This window comes from Syngnathus acus, chromosome 6 (assembly GCF_901709675.1).
Source record: "Syngnathus acus chromosome 6, fSynAcu1.2, whole genome shotgun sequence".
In the NCBI taxonomy this organism is placed as follows: Eukaryota; Metazoa; Chordata; class Actinopteri; order Syngnathiformes; family Syngnathidae; genus Syngnathus; species Syngnathus acus.
The window spans coordinates 57,833-80,759 of NC_051092.1; the positions used below are offsets into that span (position 1 = coordinate 57,833).

The 22,927-nt window shown below is 52.5% G+C and overlaps 1 protein-coding gene and 1 long non-coding RNA gene across 9 annotated transcripts; one reads left to right on the forward strand and one right to left on the reverse strand.

The window, feature by feature from the left end:
* Positions 1–615: 615 nt before the first annotated feature.
* Positions 616–17,458, reverse strand: LOC119124355 (semaphorin-4B-like). Of its 8 annotated transcripts, none has more exons than XM_037254241.1 (16): positions 17,233–17,458; positions 10,079–10,193; positions 8,246–8,550; positions 7,368–7,528; positions 6,960–7,022; positions 6,419–6,517; positions 5,908–6,019; positions 5,715–5,831; positions 5,439–5,596; positions 4,364–4,545; positions 3,535–3,685; positions 2,816–3,032; positions 2,634–2,749; positions 2,175–2,332; positions 2,015–2,082; positions 616–1,691 (listed from the first exon to the last, which is right to left on the reverse strand). In XM_037254241.1, exons 3-16 carry the CDS (start codon positions 8,343–8,345, stop codon positions 952–954), a joined length of 2,442 nt encoding a protein of 813 aa, XP_037110136.1. In that variant the 5' UTR covers positions 8,346–8,550; positions 10,079–10,193; positions 17,233–17,458; the 3' UTR covers positions 616–951. The 8 variants fall into 8 exon arrangements, with proteins under 8 accessions (XP_037110136.1, XP_037110138.1, XP_037110134.1 ...); XM_037254243.1 differs by lacking the exon at positions 17,233–17,458 and adding an exon at positions 8,649–8,687 and having other exon boundaries at positions 10,079–11,469; XM_037254239.1 differs by lacking the exon at positions 10,079–10,193.
* LOC119124357 lies at positions 13,126–14,849 on the forward strand. The gene is made up of 2 exons (XR_005098259.1): positions 13,126–13,222; positions 14,133–14,849. It is a non-coding gene; the product is annotated as an uncharacterized LOC119124357 (long non-coding RNA).
* Positions 17,459–22,927: the final 5,469 nt, after the last annotated feature.

Consider the following 22,927-nt stretch of genomic DNA (forward strand, 5'->3'; position numbering starts at 1 on the left):
GATCCTGACAGCATCGTACGAAGTTGCTTACCTGATCGCAAAGCAGGGCAAGCCACACACCATTGGTGAAACACTTGTGAAACCAGCTGCATTAAAGATGGCGAATCTGATACTCGGAACAGCGGCCGAAGGTAAATTATCCCAAATTCCCCTTTCAAATGACACCGTCAGTGACAGAATAGAAGACATGAGTAAAGACATCTTGGAGCCAGGTTCAACAGCAACTCTTCAGAACAACAACGCTCTCAACGTTTTGGTGTCGACAAATGAACAAGTATCCAGTTATTGCTAAGAAAGCCCTGGATTTTTTTATACCATTTGTTACAACATATCTTTGTGAGCAATCCTTTTCGAGGATGCTGGACATAAAAACGAAGAAAAGGAACAGACTTTGCTGGGAAAATGACATGAGAGTGGCACTTGCCAAGGTGAAGCCACGCATATCTGAACTGATCTCTCAAAGGCAACAGCAGAAGACACATTGATTTGCAGGTATGTAATTTGGTGTGAGTTTGTATGTCATCCCCCCCCACTAAAGAGGGGTTCGGTGAATGCGCATATGAAACAGATGGGGTTCGGTACCTCCAAAAAGGTTAAGAACCACTGCGCTAGATGGTGCATAGCCTCCAGGGCAAAGAGTGTTAATGGCTGGCTGGCAGGCAGGCCTGACAAATAAAATGAAAGGAAACATCTCGGAGTGTTTGAAGAGCTCTCCTCAAAGTCCTGAAGGGGAGCGTGTGTGACCTTTTCATCCGTGAGCTCGGGTTGGAGCGGACTTCCGCACCGCTCGGGTTCTGAGCAAACGCACTCGATGTCTGAAGGTACGCTCCGAACGCACTAAAGAAATGCTCACGGACGGCGGGACGCCGTGCAAAACGTGGGTGACGCTCGTGTCCGCTGTTCAAACCGCCGCATCGCTGACGCTCCCGAGCAGCATCCGCAGGAGCGCCTTTACACCACAGAGTCTTTGATGTCGGATCCCAGTCTGACTCGAGGCCGCGGGCCGGCGTCCGAATGCGGCGCGGGCGGCATTCCGCCCGACTCGGAGAACCCGGCGTCCGGCGACGAGCGCTCCCGCGGCGGCGAGCCGCGGCTGTCGCGAAGCGTCCGGTAGCCCCTGTGGTCGGCCGGGACGGCCGCCGCGTCGCTGTTGAGCGGCAGGTTCTCGGCGGGCTTTTTGTGTCGCGTGCCGGGGGGCTCGCCCTCCTTCAGCACAGACTTCACGCTGCGCCCGGCGTTTCTGTAGATGACAAAGAGCGCCAAGACCAGCAGGGAGAAGGCCAGGAGGGCGCACACCACGACCAGCTCGTTCCAGTAGGTCTTGGCGTCGATCTGCGGGGAGCCGTCCTGACCGGGCCGGACGACAGCGCCGTCCCTCGAGGCGGCCGGGGTGCGGGTCCAGCCGGTCCGGGCACCGCCGTCCTCGCGCTGGCGCTGGGGCTGGCCGCGCACGCAGTAGTTGGCCAGCAGCTGCCGGAAGCCTTCCTCCACCGACCAGCACTCGTAGGTCTCTTGGCCGTCGGGCTGAGCCGCCGCCACCACCGCCAGCCCCCCCTCCGAGCCGAGGTAGCGCGAGTGAGCCGAAGTCTCGCTGAACACCCACGACCTCCGGGCCAGCTTGGAGCGCAGCTCGCAAGGCAGCACTTGGAAAGTGTTGGGGGGGATGACGACCGCCTGGCAAGACGACGCGTCTATGGAGGGAGGGAGGGAGGGAGGGAATGATCCAAATATGCAAGATGCGGACCGGGGCTGTCCAAACGTTCTCCGTCGAGGGCCGCGTGCCGACCAATAGAGAGCCGCCCTTGTTTTTTTCACTTCATCAAGGCCTTCCGTCAAAGGTGTTAACTAAGGCAAATCGTTGTTTGTGGTGTTTGTTTAAAGAAACCATTTGGAAAAAAAAAAGTGCCAGATATTTTCCAAAAGGTTTGGCAATTTGTTGTTTCAAAGTGGAATCGATTTGAACGGTGCCACACGGCAAATCAGATGGTTTGGTGGCAGGCACTCTTTTGCTTACGTGCGCCGGCCGCCGTCTCGTCGCAAAGGGCCGAAGCGTCCGCGTTGTCCACATCCTGCAGCAGCACGCTGAAGGACAACAAAGGCAACACAAAGGCAACTCTGCTGTTACGCTGCTGCTGCTTCTTCAAAGTCATCTTGGCCAAGAGAAGAGTGCGTACTCGCTCGGCGCAGCCTGTGTGACACGGACGCAGCGCCTGCCGTTCCAGGCGCAGTACGGGTCCCTGGAGAGGATGCACTCGCCGCAGCTCGGGTAATTAGTGCAGTTGGCTAGCGGGACCTCCACCAGTTCGGAGAAAGTGGAAACGTAGAGAAAACCCTGGCAAGGAAAGGTGACCCGATGATTACGCTGTGGGATACATTCATCATCCATAGACCAAGGTGTTTGCTTTGTCGTGGATGATGCCGAGGTCAAAGCTCAAACAACTGTGGGGGGGGGGGGGGGGTGGGGGGGGGGGTCAATGGCCATTTTTTTTCTCAAATGGCATTTAAAACGGACCCATTTCGTCGGCACGCTAAAGAGCCCATCAGACCGCACGCTGCGTGGAATGAGCTCTTTGGGCCGTCATCCCTCACGCCTCGGCCGGGATGTGCCGGTCGGGCCCGCTTCTTCATTTTACCTTTTCCGCGTCCAGTTGCATGTGCCGCACAGGCTGCGAGCGGCGGAAGAGCAGCAGCTCCTCGATGACGTGCATCTTGTTTTTCACACTCACGGCTTTATGGAGTCTCCCGTCGTCTAGAGACCAGACAGCCTTGTTGAAAGTCCGAGCGGACAACGGCGACCGCTGCCGCGTTTGTCTACCTGTGCCGATGAAGAGCACGCGGTAGTAGGCCTCACGGGCCGCCGCCGCCACTTGATGGACAGCGATCCGTGTGTAGCGAGCGTGGCGTTTGAGCAGCAGAGGCTGGCTGCGCAGCACGCTGTCCATCAGGAAGTGGTCTTTGACAAAATTCAGCACCTTGTCCGGCATGTGCAGCGAGGACAGGACACCTTGTTTGCGGGCCGCGTCGGTGATACACTGCCAGGGGCAAAAAGATGGCGGTTGGAGCTTTCGCTGTAACCGTCTGCCTTTGAAGATAGTCGTGACCGTTCCGCATCGACCCACGTCACATCGACAAAGAAAAGACAAAAAGTCAGCAAATGCCAAGTTGTTCCTTTGCCGCGACAGGACGCCGGATGCCTTTTGCAACGAGGCCATCGTCTCACGGATCGTAGCGCTGTAGATGCTAATTAGCGGTAGCCTTAAGCTAGCGGACCAAAACAAACGACTGGCAGGAAGCAGCCAGAAGCCTCTTTTTTTTCAAAATGTCTTCATTATTTGCCGCTCATCGTCGAGCGAGCGCTGTCTCGAGCCAACGGATGGCTGCTACCTCCAAACAAGAAGGTGACAATTTTGTTTGATTATTTTTGTCATTATTTCTATATAATGACTTATCTTGACTTGAAGTTGGTTCGCTCAAACTAGCGAGACAAGAAGGCCGGTGCAGAATCAACGCCGTACAGAGAGCAGACTGACTCACCGCTCCGGGCCGGGGTTCCGGGACGGGATGGTTGTAGGTGGACCACTGCTGGGTTTCTCGGTTCACCTCGCGGAATCTGCCGCTGAAGGCTTTTTCCACTTGCTCCATAGTGAAGGAACACACGGCGGAGGTTCCCGAGGCGCCATTGTACCTGCCCGTGGCACAAAGAAGCACCGTCGATTGATAAGGAACCAAAGGAGATTTGCCCCGTTTGTTTTTCCATCAATGGCTTTGCGACGAACCAATCTTTCCCCAATCGGGATTTTGTCTCCGCAAGCTCTGCCCTATTTCTGTCTCATTGGTTGTTCACGCAACATAAGAGCACAATAATGAACACGTTGCAATCTGGTCTGTGAAGAATCTCCCAAATTTGCCTTCAACACGGTGCATCGGTGCAAGAGTGTCTGTTCTGTTCATTATTTTTATTTTTTTTCTACATTCAATTCCATTTGATTACTATTGTATGGTCTTAAAGTGGTTGCAACGCTTTTGCTCCGTCTCAGAAATTGTTTGGCTCAATACAGTTGTGCCTTGAAATAAGAGTTCAAGGCCATTCACAACACTGGCATCTAAAATCCTCTTTCCCCTGAGACGTGAATGGAAATGCCCTTTATCCGTTCTAGCCTTCCCAGCAAAAAATGAAATAAAAGTGTTTTTGAATGAGGAAACGTCACACTTAATAAAACCCCAGTGATGCCATAGCGTCATGGACGTTTTGCTTGCTTCGATTCAGCACTGCCGCTCGCTTTGGCCGTTGCCCATTTTGCGTTAAAAGGAGGCCACCAGGTTGTTTTGAACTGTAACGTCTGAGACAGATGAGCGCGCTGACCACTGCGAGGTGAAGACTCCGTAAAAGACGGTGCTCTTCCACTCCTGCGGGCTGGGCGTCAGCACAAACACGTCCCGGACGATGTTGAAGGGGAAGCCGTCGTCGGGCAGCGAGCACGACAGTTGCGCCTTGAGAAAGGTGGTCCACTTCTTCTGCAGGACCCTCTCTCCTCCCAGGTCCCCCTGTGAGCAAAGCAAGCGCGGGCGCGCGCGCGCCCCGTCACCATTTGGGCTCGGTCGTGCGCGGCGACGCTTTGGCCGGTAGAGTGCGCAAGCGGGCCGCAATGACGACAGCCAGCCAGATCAAGTATGGCGCAAGCAGCTTGAGGAGCAAAGAAAAAGGACCGAGGTTGGAACACAACTCGCTTTGGATTACGACGACGCTCGGAGGATGGCGAAGCGAGCCGACGATAACCTTTGCTCTTGCTATCTGCTCAAGAGAGACAATAGAGAGCGTGTGCGCACATGCTGGCAGCCTCTCTTTCTGATGTTGGCTGCCTTGGCCACTTGGTGGCAGGCACATGCAGCGTTCTTCAGTGCGTCAACTCCTCTTTAGTCGGTATCAGTGTGCTGTTAAAGATTAGTACCACAGGGAACGCAACAATTTCACCTAATTGGCCAGAATACGTTTGATTGACAACAAATCATGTACGTATCTTTGCTCAACTGTCTGTGTCGTGACAGGCGGAGCAATTAAATGCTCGTCCACTAGATGGCAGAAGGTACATAGTATTTAACCTGTGTGGTCACGCATTTGGTGGTTTGCCAGGAGATCCCGCCCCTAAGTCAAATCCTATGTGCTAAAGGTTTGGAAACAAAATCAAACACACAGGAGAAGCTCGGAGGTCGGATGCTTCCGCGCAGTCGGATCGCGGTCGCGTCGGTTGTCAAGTTGACATTCTAACCAGCATGTACGTTCGCTACGTGCTGTATGGGCTGAGCACCTGTAATTATCTCGAGCACACCTTGTCCTGTCCTGTCCTGTCCTGTCCCGTCCCGTCCTGTCCTTCTCGTGTGGGGCCCAAAAGCAAAAAAAAATCTCCTTTTGAGAGTTTGCGCCTTCAAGCGCGACTCACCTTGCACACGCGGGCGATGCGTGACACCACGGTGTTGTCAAAGAAATCAAACTCCTTTCCTGCCTCGCTGAAGAAGAAGTAAATCTTATCGTCGTCGCCCATCGGGCCGCCCTCGAGCAGGGTCTCTCGGATGTAGGCGGAGCCCACGAAAGCCGGATCTGAAAATCAAGGCCGTGGAGTGAGAGTTTGCCTGCATTTGGCCACTCCCGCCCGTCCGTCCGTCCGTCCATCCACCCATTCATCCATGCGTTTTTGCGCTCTGGCCTTGCATCGCACCTTGAAGCCAGTTGAGGGAGTTTTCCGTTTTGAGAGAGCTTCCTTGGCCGAGACTCCTGGAAATGACGGGCTCGTTTCCCTGGAAATTACTGACGGTGCCGGCATACAGCTCTCCGTCTGCGACGAAAGCAAACGGCACCTGTGTCGCGTCTCGGCGGGAGCTCGCGACGAATCTAAAACTTGCCAGCCTTACCGGCCATGATGGCGGTGGACCGGTAGCCAGGGTTGAAAGGACAGCGGCCGCGCCCGTCCTCTGTGACAATCTCGCCGGAGTGACTTCTGACCAGGGAGAAGTTTGCAGTGTTCTAGAAAATACAGGGAGGGACACGCGTGACAAGGCTGCTTCAAAGTGGAGTTGCTCCTTATTGATCCAGTTTCTCCGTTGGTGACCTGCCCCATCACCGTGCGGCCGGTCTCAGCGCCTCCATTTTGACTTTAAAACATTTGCAGTTCAGCTTGGAGCATCGTTTGTCCATCGACATTTATTTGGGTCAATTTTATGTGAAATAATATATTAGCCAAGTTGCTCTTGAAAGCCTTGCGTGCAACTAACTGTTGCAACAAGGAGAGCGAGACTTTGTTCACTCTGACTGTTTGTTCATTACGGAGTGCGACGACAACAAAGGTACGTCGTACGTATTTAAAGATGGGTCTTTTTCCAAAACAATCCACTTTGACGGAAAAAGAAGTGGCGCTGCACTTACGACGTAAGCGCAGATGGGGCTGAAGGCGAACGTTCCGCACACGTACAGATGAGTGCCGTTCACTCGCAGTAAGATCTTGATGTAGTTGAAGCAATCCGTCTGCGAGAGAAGATGACTTCAGCTAACACAAACAAGCAATATGTCTCCGGTGTACAAAAAGGAGCGACAATTAGCCGACACGCTAAGGCGGTTAGCTGAATTAGCCGACGCGCTAATGCGGTCACAGCATCAAGCGACCGCCGACGCACTTTGTGTAACGTCGCCGCGTCGTGGGCGGGCACCAAGTGATGACATCATCCACCTTTATCTGTGACAATAAAAGCAAAAGCTCCGTTTGTTTCATTTTTTCAGGCTGACCTTTTGGCGAGTTAGCTTGTGCCACTAACGGCTAATGACGCCAGGGTTTGCGTCAGCAGTGAAAGCAGCGCTCCCAGCTTAACGATGACAACAGTCTTACAAGGCGCAGTGCAGACGGTGGTGGCTTCAAGCGGACCGCGGTCCAATGCAAAGTCGGAAGCCGACGGGACGTGACATCACTCACCCGCAGGTCTTTTCCTTTGAAACTGCACTCGCCTCGTTTCTTGTCCGGAGTTTTCCACGAGAGCTGGAAAAACAGGACACCGATGAGAATCAACGAGACGGCATTATGAATGCATCTCAAGGTGCACGGGAAGACGTGGAAACACGTGAGAGATCACGCTTATAAACTGTAAGCAATATACAGATTGTCCATCCGTCCTGATTTTCTTAAAAGAAAACGTTGCGAAAAAGAAGCGTCTTCCAGGCTACCGGGTCACCGTGCCGCTTGTAAAGTTGCATCTCGGGAAATTAGAATCGCATGGAAATCTTCATTTACATCAAAATGTGAGATTCAATCTATCTATATACTGCAAATCGAGGGTTCTCAAACATTTACACGGAGCGCCAGCTAACAAAATGACCCCCTTACAGCTCTTTGCGGCTTGAGCGCGCCGACGTCCGACAGGTTGAGCGCAAAGAGAGTCTCGCGGGCGCCCACAAACAGTGCGTTGTCCTCCTTGCTGAGCAGCAGCGACGTGAAGTTGAAGACTCCGCCCACAGAGAAACTCCTGCATCGTCTCTCCTCTGCATCTGCGGAGCAGCGACAGTCGGTGAAGGGACCCCGATCCGGAGACGAGCGTCGGCCTCTGGGAGAAAGTCCGCTCGAGCAAGTTCTGGCGGCCAAAGACGTGGTGTGAGCTTGAGCGCATGCTGGCGGGACGCCCGCGTTTCGGCCATGCGTCGGGCTTTGGTCCAAGCGCATTAGCGCCTCCTGACTCCGGCCGGGGCTTAAATCATTGATTCCTCTTTAAAAGCTTAAGTGATTTGGAGCTTTGCTCTTTTTTTTTAATGGGGGGGGGGGGTGTCTCTCTCTTTTGCTCTCCCCCTCCCCTCCTCTATAACAACACGTCAATTCAGTTGCGCTGTTGAAAAGTGCTAAGGGCGATGACAACAACAGAGGGCCACTCATTGAAGAGAAGGGCTGTAAGGAACTCAACTAGGAACTAAAGCGCTGTAGGTGGACATCAGTGGCTTGTTTACACGCCACCGGTGAATCGTGGAGAATTTCCCAAACGGGACACGGGATGCTGCTGCTGACAAGCCCAATTGCTCAATTGGACAACAACGCGGAGGTGACAACGGTCCCTCTGTGCTAGCCGCGTGGCCGCTTGAACACGTGGCCCTGGAAAGTGGAAAACGAGCTCTGCTCTTTTGCAGGCAGCCAGCGATCACCGCAGTCCCAAAGCCGACACGGGCCAGCCGCTGCTGATTCGCGCCGCTCCGAGGCGTGCGGGAAGCTCCACTTACTGTAGGAGAAGGTGAGTCGAGGGGTGACGTCGTGCTCGGTGGCGGCGGCCGAGCGCAGAGCGACGGCGAGTAGCAGAGCGCAGAGCGGGAGGCGGGCCATGTCTCCCGAGGACAGGCGGCCGAGGCCCACCGTTTCACCGATTGGCCCGATGCATCAAGAGTCTGGAGCCCGTGGTTCTCTTTCTCCCTGGCGGATCCGGGCGCCTGGAAAGAAAAGGAGCTCTATGCGCTTTGGGGTGTTGGCAGGTGATGCTGCTCGGGAGGGACGGCCCGCGGCTCAGCCTCCGCTCCGTCGAGGCTCCCATCTGCGCACAAACAAACAAAGCCACAATTTGGAGCACATTCTCTGGCCAACCAAAATGAGGAAGTTACATTGTTCTTATCGGGGCTTTTTTCCACATACAAGACAACAGAGCGCTGACTGACATTTGCGTGCAGATTCCTGAGAAGCAAGTCAAAAGACCAAGTTGGCCAGTTTTCGGACTTGAAGCGCAGAGAACTGCTTCAATATCACAGAGCTGATGATTTTTTACTTCGAGCGCATCAGCCAGGAGAAGAGCCCGAGACGAGACGCCGCGGAGAGTCGCGGCCAACCCGAGCCAGAGAACAAGGCTCCTTCTGATGCCGTCGCTATCTATATGCCACTCGCAGATCCTCAATCCTCCCTCCCTTTGACCGGTCGGTTGCACAGGCCCGACAGTGTGCCAGGCCACGGATGACGCGACGGGCCGTTTCTGATCCCGACCGACCTCCGGCCTCCGTGGCTGTGAAAGTGAAAGCAAACATCCCCAACGAGCGCAGCGGCTCTGCTTCGCCGAGGCGCCGATAGCTGTCATTTTGCAGCCGTCGCTCGTGAACCGCGACAAGCCGCGCGCGCGGTGAGCAAGAGGAAAGCAAGCCACGTCCGAGTTGGCCGAGCGGGGCGATTCGTGGACGGCAGCTGCCGCTATTGCGTGCGCGTCGGTCCTCCCGACCTATTATTAGCACACGGACGCACGGTGAGCATTGAAAATAGCAGAGATGAAAGCGGCGGCTGGAGAGGAAGAATCCGAGCAAGGAGCGCGTCCGTCGCCGGCCGGCCCTCACGCGCAACACGTGCGATCCCGTCTGCCGTCGGTGGCAAAGGGAGCGAGCGGTTTGGCTCACTTTTCTCCCGCTACCTGCGCTGTGCCTTGATTTCAGCTTAGGAGTTGCCCTCCAATGGCAGGCCAAGAATTATTTTTTAAAAAAGTCAATTTCTTCATAGAAATGTCAAGTTTGCATTTGTGTTCACAGAAGACGGAACATACGCGCGCGTGCTCGTTCGCTTGCTCCCGGCCGGCGCGATTTCAAGCCAATCCCCAAAGCCGGCTAGCGGTAATTAACGGCCGGCTCCTTGATGAAGCAAGCACAGGGCAGTAATGAGGAGCGCATGCTTTTAATTGACTCGTTCAAATTTGGAACTACGTTTGGAAGCCAGGGTCGAGGAGATTTAACTCCATCAAGCTCGCTACTCCGCGGGGAAACCCCACACACGGGCGGAGGTCGGAAGGATGACATCCTTTGGAATTCGAAGCGGAGCCGCAAAGGCAAACGGCGAAGTTTTAGCACGCAGGCAGAAGGAGCTTGCTGATGAAAAGTCAAGTCGACTGTTTTTGGCCACAAGCAGCGGGGGTTACAAAAGCGCAAGGTCAAAAACACTCTCAACTGCAACAATGTTGATCATTTGAATCAGTGGAAGGGCAGAATTTTCCTACCGAACGTACACCAGAAAATGTGTGTGTGTGTGTGTGTGTGTGTGTGTGAGAAGTGTGTGTGTGTGCGCGGGGTAGTTCAGTCGTACTTCAGTCGTACCTTTTATTTGGGCCGGGTCCCAATTTTGGCCAAAAGGCTTTGTTGTAGTCAAAGTTGTTGTCAGATGAAGGCCCAACCTCGGATTAGAAACTCTTCAGCCGCAGCTACGAAGCAACTAAATAGGCACCATCCCGTGTGTGAAAAGGGATCCATCTATTCATCGGAACCAGACAATGACCTCGTTCGTGCCTAGCGGCCGTTTAACGGAAAATAAGAAGGGGGACTCCCCAATGCTTCGGAGGAGTCATCGCTCAATAAAGAGAGCGAAGAACGGCATGGATGAAGTTGAAGCCGAAAACGCGGCTACGTACGGCCATAGGTTTTGTCAAGCGTACCAAAGCCGAGGCAGCGCATTCTCTTCGCCGACCCAGAAAGAAAAGGACAGACAGCTTTCCGGAGGCGCGTAGCAGAGCTCGGTCGGGCATATGGCGGCGGCTCTTTGTTTTGATGCGGGCGGGGTTACGCGTCTGCCGGGCCAAACGCTTAAGTAGGTCAGCCCCGTTCAAACGCTCGCTCTGACGTCAGCGCTCGTTTACCAGAGTGACAGTGATAGAGGCAGCGCTGCAGACCAAATGATGATCGTGTCCACTGGACAGAGTTCAAACATGCGCTCAAACATGGCATTGGACAAAACTGGTGTCCAACAGCCTCCATTTCTTGATAGATGGATGAACTTTTGCTGCTTCATCCAAGCCTAACATCTTGGCTCCAAATGTTGACTTTCAGCCCACAGAGCTAACCCCAAGTCCCCCTTCACTTCACAAGGATCAATAGCAAGCGGCCATGCGCATTCCTCCGTCCGGCTTCACGAGTCACACTCTGACCTCAGTCGGCATCCCAGTCATCCGAGCCCTTAGCTAGCAGATACGTGGAGGGAATTCCAGTCATTGATGGCCAGGATCCCGGAAGACCAGACGTGACCCGTGAGGCCCGCGTGGGAGGGAGATGAGCGCCCCTCCGCTGGCCGGGCTCATGCGGTCAGGGTAGTGTCGCCGGGCAAAGGAAGGCCAATCGGGCCTTTGGCGCTTAGCGGTGCTATTCTCATTGCTCGCTTGGTTTTCTTAGCAGCCGCTCGCACACACGCAAAACACGCCGTCTTAAAATATCACGTCAAGATGAATTATTCAGACAAGAACTCAGGCGCCGCCGGCCGGGCGTGGCTTGGGCTTATCGGCCCCGAGCGTTGGAGAGCGCCGACTGTTCACATTTTCATTTGGTTTGATACGCCAAAGACATTCACAGAGCTGCGGATGTGTTGATAAAAAACTTTGAGTGAACCGCACCTCCGTGTTTGTTTGCACGGCAAAACAACCTCAGGAAGGCCTGTGGTGGAGCGCAAGCTCTCTCTCTCTCTCACTGCTGCACAATAAATAAGAAATGAACACGTGTGAGAGAGAGAGAGAGAGAGAGAGAGAGAGAGAGAGCGAGAGAAAGAGAAAGAGCGAGAGAACGAGCGAGAGAGAGAGAGAGAGAGAGAGAGAGAGAGAGAGAGAGAGAGAGAGAGAGAGAGAGATCCGCCGGGCTACCGACGGGGATTTTGTTCCGTGGCCGCTAACGTCACTCGTCGGACTTTGGAACTGCACGGCTGGCACAATTCCATTACCGTGGCTTCTGGGCGGGCGTTGTGGATGCTCCACGGGACTTTTGGACGGACAGGCATTTTATTTTCGCGTGCGGCACGCGTCTATTTGTGGAAGCAAATGCCCCACGGAGACCTCGCGAGTGCCGCCGGCCGGGTCGGGTGTCGACGCAGGCACTCGCAAATAGACGTTTATTCTTAAACACGCAGCAAGTGGGACAGGTGCGAGGGGGTCACGCAAACACACCCTTGGAGCACGGCGGTGCCATTCTCTCGTGACACGCGTGCAAACAAATCGGTGCGAGGAATGCGCTGGGGTCAGAGAAGAAGAGCAACTTGCGCTCGGTTACTTGCGCGTGCACGGCCCTTTCCCACGGACAAACGCGGAAGCTCCCACGCAGGAACGGGACTCCCTGGAGGCCCGCGTTTAACCTTTGGGCCGCTCGGCAGTACGCGTTCAGCCTTTCGGGGCTCGTTCTTTCCGTTAGCCCGACGGCGGTGTACGCAAAAGGGAGAGACGCGCTTCAAAAGCGGCAGACGACTTCTTTTGCCCTTTCAAAAGCAAACAGAAGCCAAGACCGGAAGCTAACGCTAGCTGCTGGTGCAACTCGGGAGTGACTCTGATGGCAATTCGGCTCCCTTGGAAGGAATTTTCTCCTGCCATTTCTGCCAAAGTCAAACTAGTGTACGTCGAGGCGCCACTGTGCAACATGACGCGCCGACGAGCTGCGGTACATTCCCAAGATGGACGCAGCTGAGAAATGCCTTCTTTTGCCAAATAAACCACAGCCCTTGGCGTTTCGCGCTAGATCCGACGACGCGCTCCGAGCGAGCGGGAAAACGAGCTGCTCGGCGACACGTCAAAAATGAATGGATTCATCGACAACCGCAACAACTACAACTGGACCACTTTTAACTTGCAACGACTACAACTGGACAACTTGCCGGTCAGACTCGACAGTCATTTGTCATCAATGTTTGCAGCCATTGGTGCAAAGCGCCTGATTAGCTTTTGACAACATTTGCAGCAAGCATCCGCTTGGGCAAAGCGCGGCACAGGCGCTATCCGCAATGACCCTGGCGGCTGACCAAATTCTAACATGAAAGGGCCCAATGCTTGTCAGATGCGGCAGAAATAATCAAGTCCAAAGCATCCAATTAGATTGCCAGAGGATCAAGTCACAAGACAGCTGCTTCATGTCAGCTGGCTCGCACCCACTTTCAGCAAATAATCAAAAAGTTGATAGTGAGTGCTCCTTGGATCATTTGCACAACAGGGAAGCAGAGCGCTCACTTACTCACTCGAGTCAACGATTGACGAAGCCGAGCCGCGGCACGCTCTCGCACATCCGTGGCCGCCCGCCACGCGCGCGCAAGGGAAAATCCTCAGCCGAGCCGCGGCACGCTCTCGCACATCCGTGGAAAGTCCTCAGCCTTGCCTTCCTCCTCGCTCTTCTCCTCCCTGACGCCAATCTCCGGGCGCCCGCCGCTTGACTCCCAGGCTGCTGCTTCCGCAAAGCCGCGCCCACAGAGCCGAGGCCACGCCTCCACCGTGACCAACTCGTGTACGGCTCGTTCTCAAACGGTGGCACATTCCCAAATGCAAGTAGCTGTTGTCCTAAAAGTTATATCAAATGACAAAGACCAGCCGGAGAGAAAAGGAGGCCAAGTTCAATCCTTTTTTCATCATTTACCTGTACAACTAATTGAAAATATATATATTAAATATATATACACATATATATATATATGTGTGTGTGTGTATATATATATATATATATATATATATACACATATACATAAACATATACACATACATACATATATATACACATACATATATATATACTGTACTTTTGCGCTATATTCTGACTGTCTGCTGTATGCACACTTGCTCCATTTTTGCTCCTCTTATTTATTGTGTTATTTGTTTATTTATTATTTATTCATCACTCTTATTTATTCATTGTTTGTGCCTTCTTGTTTTTATTTTTTTGTGTTGTTTACTTGTATGTACTATATTGTGTACTGTCTTGTCACCGTGGGATAGTGGGAACGTTATTTCGATTTCTTTGTGTGTCTTGGCATGTGAAGAAATTGACAATAAAGCAGACTTTGACTTTGACACATACATATATATATATATATATATATATATATATATATATATATACACATACATATATATATATATATATATACACACATACATATATATACACATACATATATATATACATATATATATACACATACATATATATATACACATACATATATATATACATATATATATATACACATACATATATACATATATATATATATATATACATATATATATACACACACATATATATATATATACACACATATATATATATATATACACACATATATATATATATATACACACATATATATATATATACACATACATATACATATATATATGTATATATATGTATTTCCCAGGAGGTGAAGTAAGAAGAAGCAACTGAGATGAGGCAGCCCCGATGAAATATTAACTTGGCATCTAACTAATAAGAGGGACGACAATGTGGGCGGGGCCGCGAGTGGGCGGAGCGAAAGCCGGAGCGAGCCCAAGTGGTCGTCACGCGTCCGAGAGCGTCCCGAGAAGCGCACGCGAGCCCGGTCTTCTCTTTTTGTTCAGCAGAGAAGGAATCTTTTGCCCGAGTCTTGGACAATGATGTCATTTGTCGCTGTGTGCTTAAAATAGTCAAATGAAGACAGTACACCACACCAGAGCCGTATGAGATCACACACTTCATCTCCTACCGTGGAAACCACAACGCACACACGCGCGCACCGGGGACGCCAACGCTGTGGCAGCCGACGGCGCGGCCAGCAACAGCCTACGGCGGCTGGCTATCAGTAGCGGTGTCACTCACGCACGCAAAGTCGCCGTCCTCGCCCCGTTTGCACGCAGAGAGTCAGGTCGGGGAGATCTCGGTCGAGAGCCCCAGAAGCTCTTGCGCTAAGTCATCCCCAGGAAAAGCCCGACGGAGGCTGCCGAAGGAGGCTGCCGAAGGAGGCTGCCGAAGGAGGCTGCCGAAGGAGGCTGCCGAAGGAGGCTGCCGAAGGAGGCTGCCGAAGCGGCTCGCACATGCGTCCAGAGCATATTGGAAAGGGGAGGGGAGGAAATATATAAATAAATAAAAAGGCAAAGGGAAAAAAAAAACAGGGAGCGCGGGTTGCAGCCAGAGCGAGCATTACGTCATAGGCGGCGGCAGCAGCAGCAGCGGCAGCAGCGGCGGCGGCAGCAGCAGCAGCGGCGGCGGCGGCACCGGCACCACCGCCAGCAGCTCCAAATTCAATAAAAGTGAAATGCCCTCGGGGCTCACAAGCGGATCAATTCCATCACCTCAGAGCTTTGCCACGGATTGACGACGGCGAGCAGGAATGTCGCTGCGTGAGCGGTGCTCGCAAAGCGCGCAGATAACGGGCCTAGCAAAATTCGACGCGTCTGCCAAGTTGGCGGTGGAATCGTGGCGGGCGGCAACGGGCTGGCTTTGCGCACCTCCAACTTTCGCCCACTATGTTGCGGAAGAAGCGGCGGGCGAGGGGGGAACGGCAGGAAAACAGACCAAAACTCCACGGGGTCACGTCGCTCACTTTTTCAATTGTGCCAAAGTCCTCTACCGGCCTACTGAAATGCTCTCAGCCGCCCTACTCACACACACGAGCGCGAACGAGCCCAGATGATCCTGAATTAGGACCATGACGACCTCTCCTACTGTTGAACATTACAAACTGTCTGCTAAACTTTCATCCTGCGTCTTTGGTAGGATTTACTGCCGATCGTGACTCGGAATGAGCGACAGGTTGAGCTGAATCGAAAAAATGAGCGACAGGTTGAGCTAAATCGAAAAAATGCGCGGGGGGTCGTAGGCTGCTGCTTTTGTACAAGACTGACGGTGGCCGGGCACACTCGCGACGCAGATCAGTGGGCGCACGCGGCCAATAGCATCTCTAACATATGCCTGCGCGTGCGCGTCGCCGCTATCTCAAAGAGCCCTTCTCTGCGCAGGTGCGAGATGAAATGAGCGCGCTGGAGACAAAAGCGGATAGTGTGCGCCACTTGGCAGCGCACAAGTCCGCTCGCTCAAAGCGCTGCCTGTGTTGTTGTGGGCAACGGCGAATGCCCAACGAACAAAGCGTTCACGCAACGCCGACCTAACTTGCCAGTCGGAACCAGCAACTCGTCGACAGCGGTGATGACTGTCATCTCGCCCTCTTATTTTCTCGGGCCGGCGAAGCGATCCGACCACAGTTCCGTTGCAAGATCTCAATTCGTCACTCTTTGGCAAATTTCCTCACGCAGCGTTAACCGAGTGCCATTTGACAACACGTGACTAGGAATCACATCGTATTTGCGTCACGGTTGCGGAATGATCTGCTCTTACCTCCCGCTGGCTGAACGCGTGCCTTGCCTCGCCTCGCCGACATAAAGGTGCACCGTGGAGCCGATTTAGCACGGAACAACTTCAGATGTTTTTCAGAATGTTTCCAAAGAAACAACGTTTGCAAAAAGGGATTGACTACCGACGTTGGGGGCAATTCCAGTTCAATCCATTTCAAACAGCTCACGTTGTCGCAATATGCTTGGAGCATGATGTAGCATCCCCATCTACTGGCTAAAACACGTAAGCACACTTTCAAAACGAAAAAGCGGCCAACTGAGGCCGGCCGACATGCTAATAATGTTGCCAATCTACTTTGGATGAGTTGCGTTTGCTTGAGGATAAAGACTGCATGTATCTCAATAAAAGGATAAAACGTGTCAGCATTTGTTAAAACAAAACCAATCCATTGTAGAATATTATCTGATTATGCAAATAAATCAGTCCTCGATTTGAATACACTTGAATACACAGCCTGAGGTCGGGCACAGCCGGTCGTATTAAAAAATGCATTACAAGTAGTCTTTAGTAATTGTGATGTGACCCAAAAAAGATGCATAACTCACGCTTGACAGTTAAGAATAAAGTTTTAAACGTCCATCCTGTGGCGTGAACAACTAACTATAACTATATATATATATATATATATATATAACTATAAGACCTTTCAATCGATGACAAAAGCTTCCAAAAGAATGAAGTTGCCAACTAAGTATGTATCTGGACACGGAGCTGCAAAATGTGCAAAAGCTTCCAAAAGAATCAAGTCGCCAACTAAGGAGCTGCAAAATGTGCAAACTTGTGTTGGCTATAGCTGTCAAACACATTTGGCGACGCAACCAAGAAAAACTACGGGTTCCCCAGCATGATTCATTTGAGTTGATTATGTGAACCAAGCGTATACTTTGTACATTTCAAATGCATAGCGATAAGACGAATAATAACCAGCTAGCACCACCTCGCCGCCGCATACCAACTGTAAATGTAAGAACTTGTTTCCAGTACGTGTTCGCCCAGATCTACTCATTTAAAGACTTACTTTTGTATTCGCATGTTTTTCCCTCATGCAATTGAAATGATACGGCTGGCTGGCTTTTCCCTCATGCAATTGAAATGATACGGCTGGCTGGCTCGCTCGCTCGCTCACTCACCTGAGCAAAAAGTTGCTCCCTCCTGGGGGCTCCACAACGCTTGGCCGCTTGGCCAGTTATGCCACGTCGGCAACAAGTCTTGAATACGTCCGCACAGAACGCAACCGGTGAACGCCGCCGCGGGACGAAAAAAGATGTCATCGTGGCTTGTGCCCGTCGTTCGAGATAGACATCGGCGTTGGAGTGGCACTGGCCAGTGGCCAGGACGAGGTGAGCTCTTCTTCACGCGTCCGGCATCGGGGGTGATGGAGGCGCTGCTGCCACCCAGCTGTTAACACCGGCATTACAGCTGCTTTCAACAGGAGACGTTTGTCCGTTTTCAGACTTGAATCGAGGGTGACTCCGGCCCACTTTGTGCAACCTTTTTCCCTCACACGTTGACATTTCATGTCAAGCTGCAGGTAGGAATGAAAGGCCCCTCACACGTCCTTTTCTTGGAGCGTATTTTGTTTAGCGCCAAAGCGTCCCTTCCTCCCTCCCTCCCTCCCTCCCTCCACAAAATGATCTTGACCTCCCTCGTCTCAGTCTCAGCGCTTTATATTTTGCTGTTAGAATGGGGGCTGTGGGGCGTTGACCCTGTGCCACACTTTTGCCCCAAAACATACATTGGGTTCATTGAAGACTCCAAACGCTACATTGGCCAGAATGTTACAAATGTTACAAGTCAGTGCGCTGATCCCTCTCTATGTTGAAAGGAGACAAATTGCCTTTTTTCCCCTCCCAAACTAACAGACGTATCATTTCACAATGTAAGGCAATTATTATGGCCATTATGAAAGGAACCGAAGTCCGCTGCTTTCTGTGGGCATAAAAAGCCCATTACGGCAGATCATGTGCCGCCGCCGTGTGTTCCGTAGTGGCATTACACCCGAGACAGGTACACCTTCGACTAAAAAGCCTGTTAATGGATTGCACTTGTGGCTGGCTATTTTTTGGTTTTGGTTTTCATCTCGCTTATCTAGTAGAAAAATCAAAGACCTTTGGGGTCTTTGCGACGTCGGAGTCTCCGAGTCCAACACGCTGCGCTGCCGCGGAGAAGCCGACCGAGGTCAGACGACCGAGGTCAGACGACCGAGGTCAGCCTTTCGCTCCGGCGGACTGGCTTCCTGCTCAGCGCCGAGGGCGGCCGGCCCGCGTTCAAATACGAGCGCCGAGCCCGTAATCCGACCGCGCCTTTTCTGTTTCTCGCACGCGTACGCTAAGCGACGATACATGGAAATGGAGGAGGTGCTCATGGAGGGCGAGAATCCGTCACCCAAAGACCAGACGACGGCGGCCGCTCGGTCTCCCGATATCTTGACGGGAATCGTTCCGGCGCCTCTACGATAGCAAGAGACGACAGCGGCCCGCGCTTTGGGCTTCGGCGTATCTCCCGGCCACGCAATTGCGTGGCATCCAAATTGGAAATGATTCAAAACGTACAATTGACAGGGAAACCGATAAACCCCCCTCCCCCCCATTCTTTCTAAAAGTAAGAAGCAGAAAAGGCAGCATGATGGAATGGCAGGCTTGAAGGGGAGAGAAAGGTGAAAGACAGATGAAAGTGAAGAGAGATAAAAGTGAGCGAGTGAGGAGGGTGCGGGATAAAGCAGGAGGAAGGGAGGCACAGATGAAAGCAAAATGAGAAAGATAAGAACAGAGCGAGGGAGACGGAGAGGCAAACGGAGGAAGAGATAGATAGTGTACGCAGCCCAGAGAGAGGTAACCATGGAAACAAGGGGAAGGTACAAAAGGAAGGAGAGAGAGAGACAGAGAGACAAAGGTTGGTTTGATTTGAAAAAGAAGGAAAGTTGGAGGAAAGGAAAAAGTCATTCCGGCTGAGATTGCTTGGCAGCGCACAACGGCAAAAGGAGGGACGCCGCCGACGCCTCAAAATGTCGACGGCCTGCGCCTTCAGTAAATCTGCCCTTGTGCCACAGACGGACGTGCCGCCAAACGGTGTCGAACGAGTTAACTTTGACGTCGCGCCGAAAGGTGGCGCTGCGACACCTTTTCGGCCTTTGTGAGATTTTGGGCGGGGCTAATGCGAGTCGCCCCTCCCCCACGCCTCCGGATACGAGCGACCCTACTTACGTCTAAAGACGAAAGTCGTGGGAGAGGAGCCGCCGCTCTATGACGAGTGGAAAGTTGGCGTGTGATCACGTGACATGCGGGATCCCTCAAGGGTCCATCCTCAGACCCCTGCCGTTGGCTCAATGAAGGCCAATGTCAACTGGAAATGGGTAGTTTAAAAAGACAGGAGGCGAGGCACGGCAAGGCGAGGACATCTCCGGACCCAGTTGGAGACAGACAGGCAGGCAGCCAGCCAGACAGACAGGCAGGCAGGCAGGCAGGCAGGCAGGCAGGCAGGCAGGCAGGCAGGCAGGCAGGCAGGCAGGCAGGCAGGCAGGCAGGCAGGCAGGCAGGCAGGCAGGCAGGCAGGCAGACAGACAGAGGGCTTTTTTTGATGCTGGGCTTTTTCACTCTCTTGTGACTATCCCTCCCTTCTTCCTTCCTTCCTTCCTTCCTTCTTTCCTTCCTTCCTTCCTTCCTTCCTTCCTTCCTTCCTTCCTTCCTTCCTTCCTTCCTTCCTTCCTTCCTTCTCTGTTTTGGTCTTTTTCACTCTCTTGTGACTATCCCTCCCTTCTTCCTTCCTTGTCTGTTTTGCTCTTTGGTCCTCTCGCTCAGTGGCTCACCCTGTTTCTTTTTTTGCTCTTGATCTCTCTCTCCATCTATTTCTCCGCTTCCTTCCATTGCTCTGCCCCCCCTCCCAGCCGTTCCTTTTATATCCTCCTTGCTGAATGCTCTTCTCTTCTCCTCTCCTCCCTCCACTCTGTCTTTCCTCCTTTATATTCAGTGATTTTTTTTCTTTCCCTCCCTTCCAAGCTCTCCTCCACACTCTTCTTTCTCCAGTGTTGTCTCCAAGCAGAGCTATTTGATTGTATTGTGTCTTCCCATTTGGGGCCTCACAAATAATAGAGGGAGGCTTGTCTCTTATTTATGATGATTTCTTTGGGGTCCTTTCAGCGTCCTTTCTGCAGGAGTGTGGTTGAAGAACAGTTGATTTGAGCTTCTTGTTTATTTCCAAGCCAAAGTGCCAACGCACCGGCGCACTGGCACACCTCTTCTGCATCTGCCTCACGGTTTTGCCACGGGGTGGCTTTGTGCCGTGCCTTTTGCGAGATGGCCAAAAGGCCACGGCACGCGCTGTGAGACGGGGCCGCGCCGCTTTGGCCGAGCCGTCCCGCTTTGACGACGCGCCGTGTGCGCTCCGACGGGCGAGCCGAGCCACCGGCTCAATCACTGCAAATTCAAACTCCCCCTCACCTTCTTTCTCGCTGTGTGCGAGCATAAGAAAACACTCACCTGAGCTCTGTAGCCATAACGAGGCGAAACGCGAGCGTGCGTGCACACCGCTACCAGGGCGCCCGACCGACAGTGAAAAGGAAGGGATGTCGTTGAGCTCGGAGCCCAAATCATCCGCAAAGCAGAGTTTGACAGCATGTGTACGGATTTGGCACATTTTCTGCTCTGTGACGGCTCAAAAGTCAGACGAGAGAAGCACAAGGTCGCTCGGCTTCTCCACCTTTATCAACAGGAGAACATGCGTTGCCCAAAACACCATTTTTGGATGAAAACAAGACCCCCACTCTCTGGAACTCTCTCCCCCTGACCATCCGTAATGTTGACTCCCTGCACTCCTTTAAACAAGACCCACCTCTTCAACTCTGCATATAACCCCCTAACTCTTCGTGTGTGTGTGTGCGTGTGCGTGTGTGTGTGTGTGCGTGTGAATTTTCTATGTAACGCGGCTTTGAGTGTTTAGAAAAGCGCTATATAAAACCGATCTATCATTATTATTATTATTATTATTAAAGAGGGCCTTGGACGGCCGACCAACTCATGTCACGGCCTAGACGCTGAATCCAAAGAACAGCTTTTGAGGACATCTTCCCTATTTTTGTGCCCATGGGGATGTTGATGGACTCTTCTTTCCTTTTTCAAGCGACAAGTGGGTGGGTCGCACCGCTGGAAGAATTCTGGGCTGGAACGCAGCCAAGTGCATTTGTTCTCACCCAAACTTTTGTTGTCTGTTTCTTTTTGCTTTTCCCCAACGGCGAACCAGCCAGCTCGCTCGCTCGCCCGCCCGCCCGCTCGTGGTTGTTTTACGGACGTGTCCCTTGTTGTTTCTTCCATGCGCTTTCTTTGTCTTTCCGCCTCTTATCTCTTTGTTTCTTCCCTGGCTCTCCTTCTATTTTCTCTCCCTCGACTTCCTGCTATCTAGCACCCCCCCTCTGCGCACTCGACCCCCCCCCCCCCACATCCACTCCTTGCCTTCCCTCCCTTGCACTCAGTCCCTATCTCTCCCACTCACTCACTCCCCTTTCTTTTTCTCTTTTTCATTCTCGCGGCCGCCGATGATTGATCAAGGTTTTCTAGGTTGGCCTTTTCCTGTTATTTGGTGTGGAATGTTTATGCACAGCGCCAAGTGGCCACGGCGCGCTGAGCAGCCACACACGTGCACGCACACACGCACGCGCGCGCACGCACACACGTGTACACACACCTGTGCACACACGTCATTGCAGGTGTTTATTAGTAGGGAGGACTTGTACTAATTCTGAGGATGGGGCTGTGCCCGTGAGGCCGCTCGCTCACTATCTGAATGCCAGTGCCCCCCCCCAAAGGTACGACATGGCTGCCTGCAAGAAAATGTGGAAGTTCAATAGTTAATGTCTTTCCTTTTCCTTGACTCTTGTGGTCTCTATCTCCTTTTCCTCCTCCCCCCTGGTCTCCACCGCCTCTCCCTCTCAGTCATTCTGCAGCCCTCCACTCCTTGATGGGCTCGTCTGTTTTTCTTTTTTATTTTCACACCTCACCATCCCCCTTTTTTATTCTTCTTTCAGGGCATTGTCTCGCAAGGCTCCCTCTCCCTTCTTCCCACCTCCAGGTTCTTTTCTCCTTTCTTCCTCTTTGACATGACCACCACCACCAGCAGCAGCAGCAGCAGCAGCAGCACCACCCAGTCTCTCCTTTCCTTTCATACTTCTGCTTTTTTTTTTTGCTGCATTCCCCCCTTCCCTCCCCCACCAGGCTCTTTTTCCTCTCTAGCCTTTTTCTTTCTGTCTTTCATGCACCCCCTCGTCACTCCTCCTCCCTCTTCTTCTTCCTCCTCCACTCAGCGCCCCCCCTCCCCCTGCCGCTTCTGCTTCTTTCTTCCTTATCCCCCCTCACCTCCCTCCCTCCTCCCGTCCGTCCTAACTGCTTTTCTCTCCTTTCTTTCTTTCTTCTTGTCTTTTGTCACTCTTACATCGAATTTTTTTTTCACTTTGGACTGTCTCCATGGTTAATTAGTTATTCGAATTAAATGTTGAAATGTGACAAACTGCATGTGGCGAAAAGTTCAAATGTCAGCTGTCCGTCTGTTTCGATAGTGACGAACGCACGTCCGTCCACCCAGAGAAGTCGCTCAATCTGCTCTGCGGGGGGAATGACAAAGTGCCTGTGTTGCGCTTGCATTGCACGTGCACACTCGTTTTCGCAAAGGAACTTCAGAATGGCGTGCACAAACGGGAGAGAATGTGCAGAGTACGGCGATGACTTGAGACGGGTTTTTCGACATACGAGGCGTCCTTAGACCGGTTTTTGTTTGTTGCGATTTATTTGCGAGCGCAAACTTGAGATAAGCGCGCTGTTTGGTGGCCACCAACTCAAT

Excerpts from the sequence above, each read along its gene's own strand:
- LOC119124355 (XM_037254239.1), bottom strand. The coding sequence starts at position 8,345 with ATGGCCCGCCTCCCGCTCTGCGCTCTGCTACTCGCCGTCGCTCTGCGC. Across the intron at positions 7,023-7,367 it reads CGCTCAAGCCGCAAAGAGCT|CTCTCGTGGAAAACTCCGGA; the intron begins GTAAGGGGGTCA and ends CTGTTTTTCCAG. Across the intron at positions 6,020-6,418 it reads GCCCCATCTGCGCTTACGTC|AACACTGCAAACTTCTCCCT; the intron begins GTAAGTGCAGCG and ends TGTATTTTCTAG.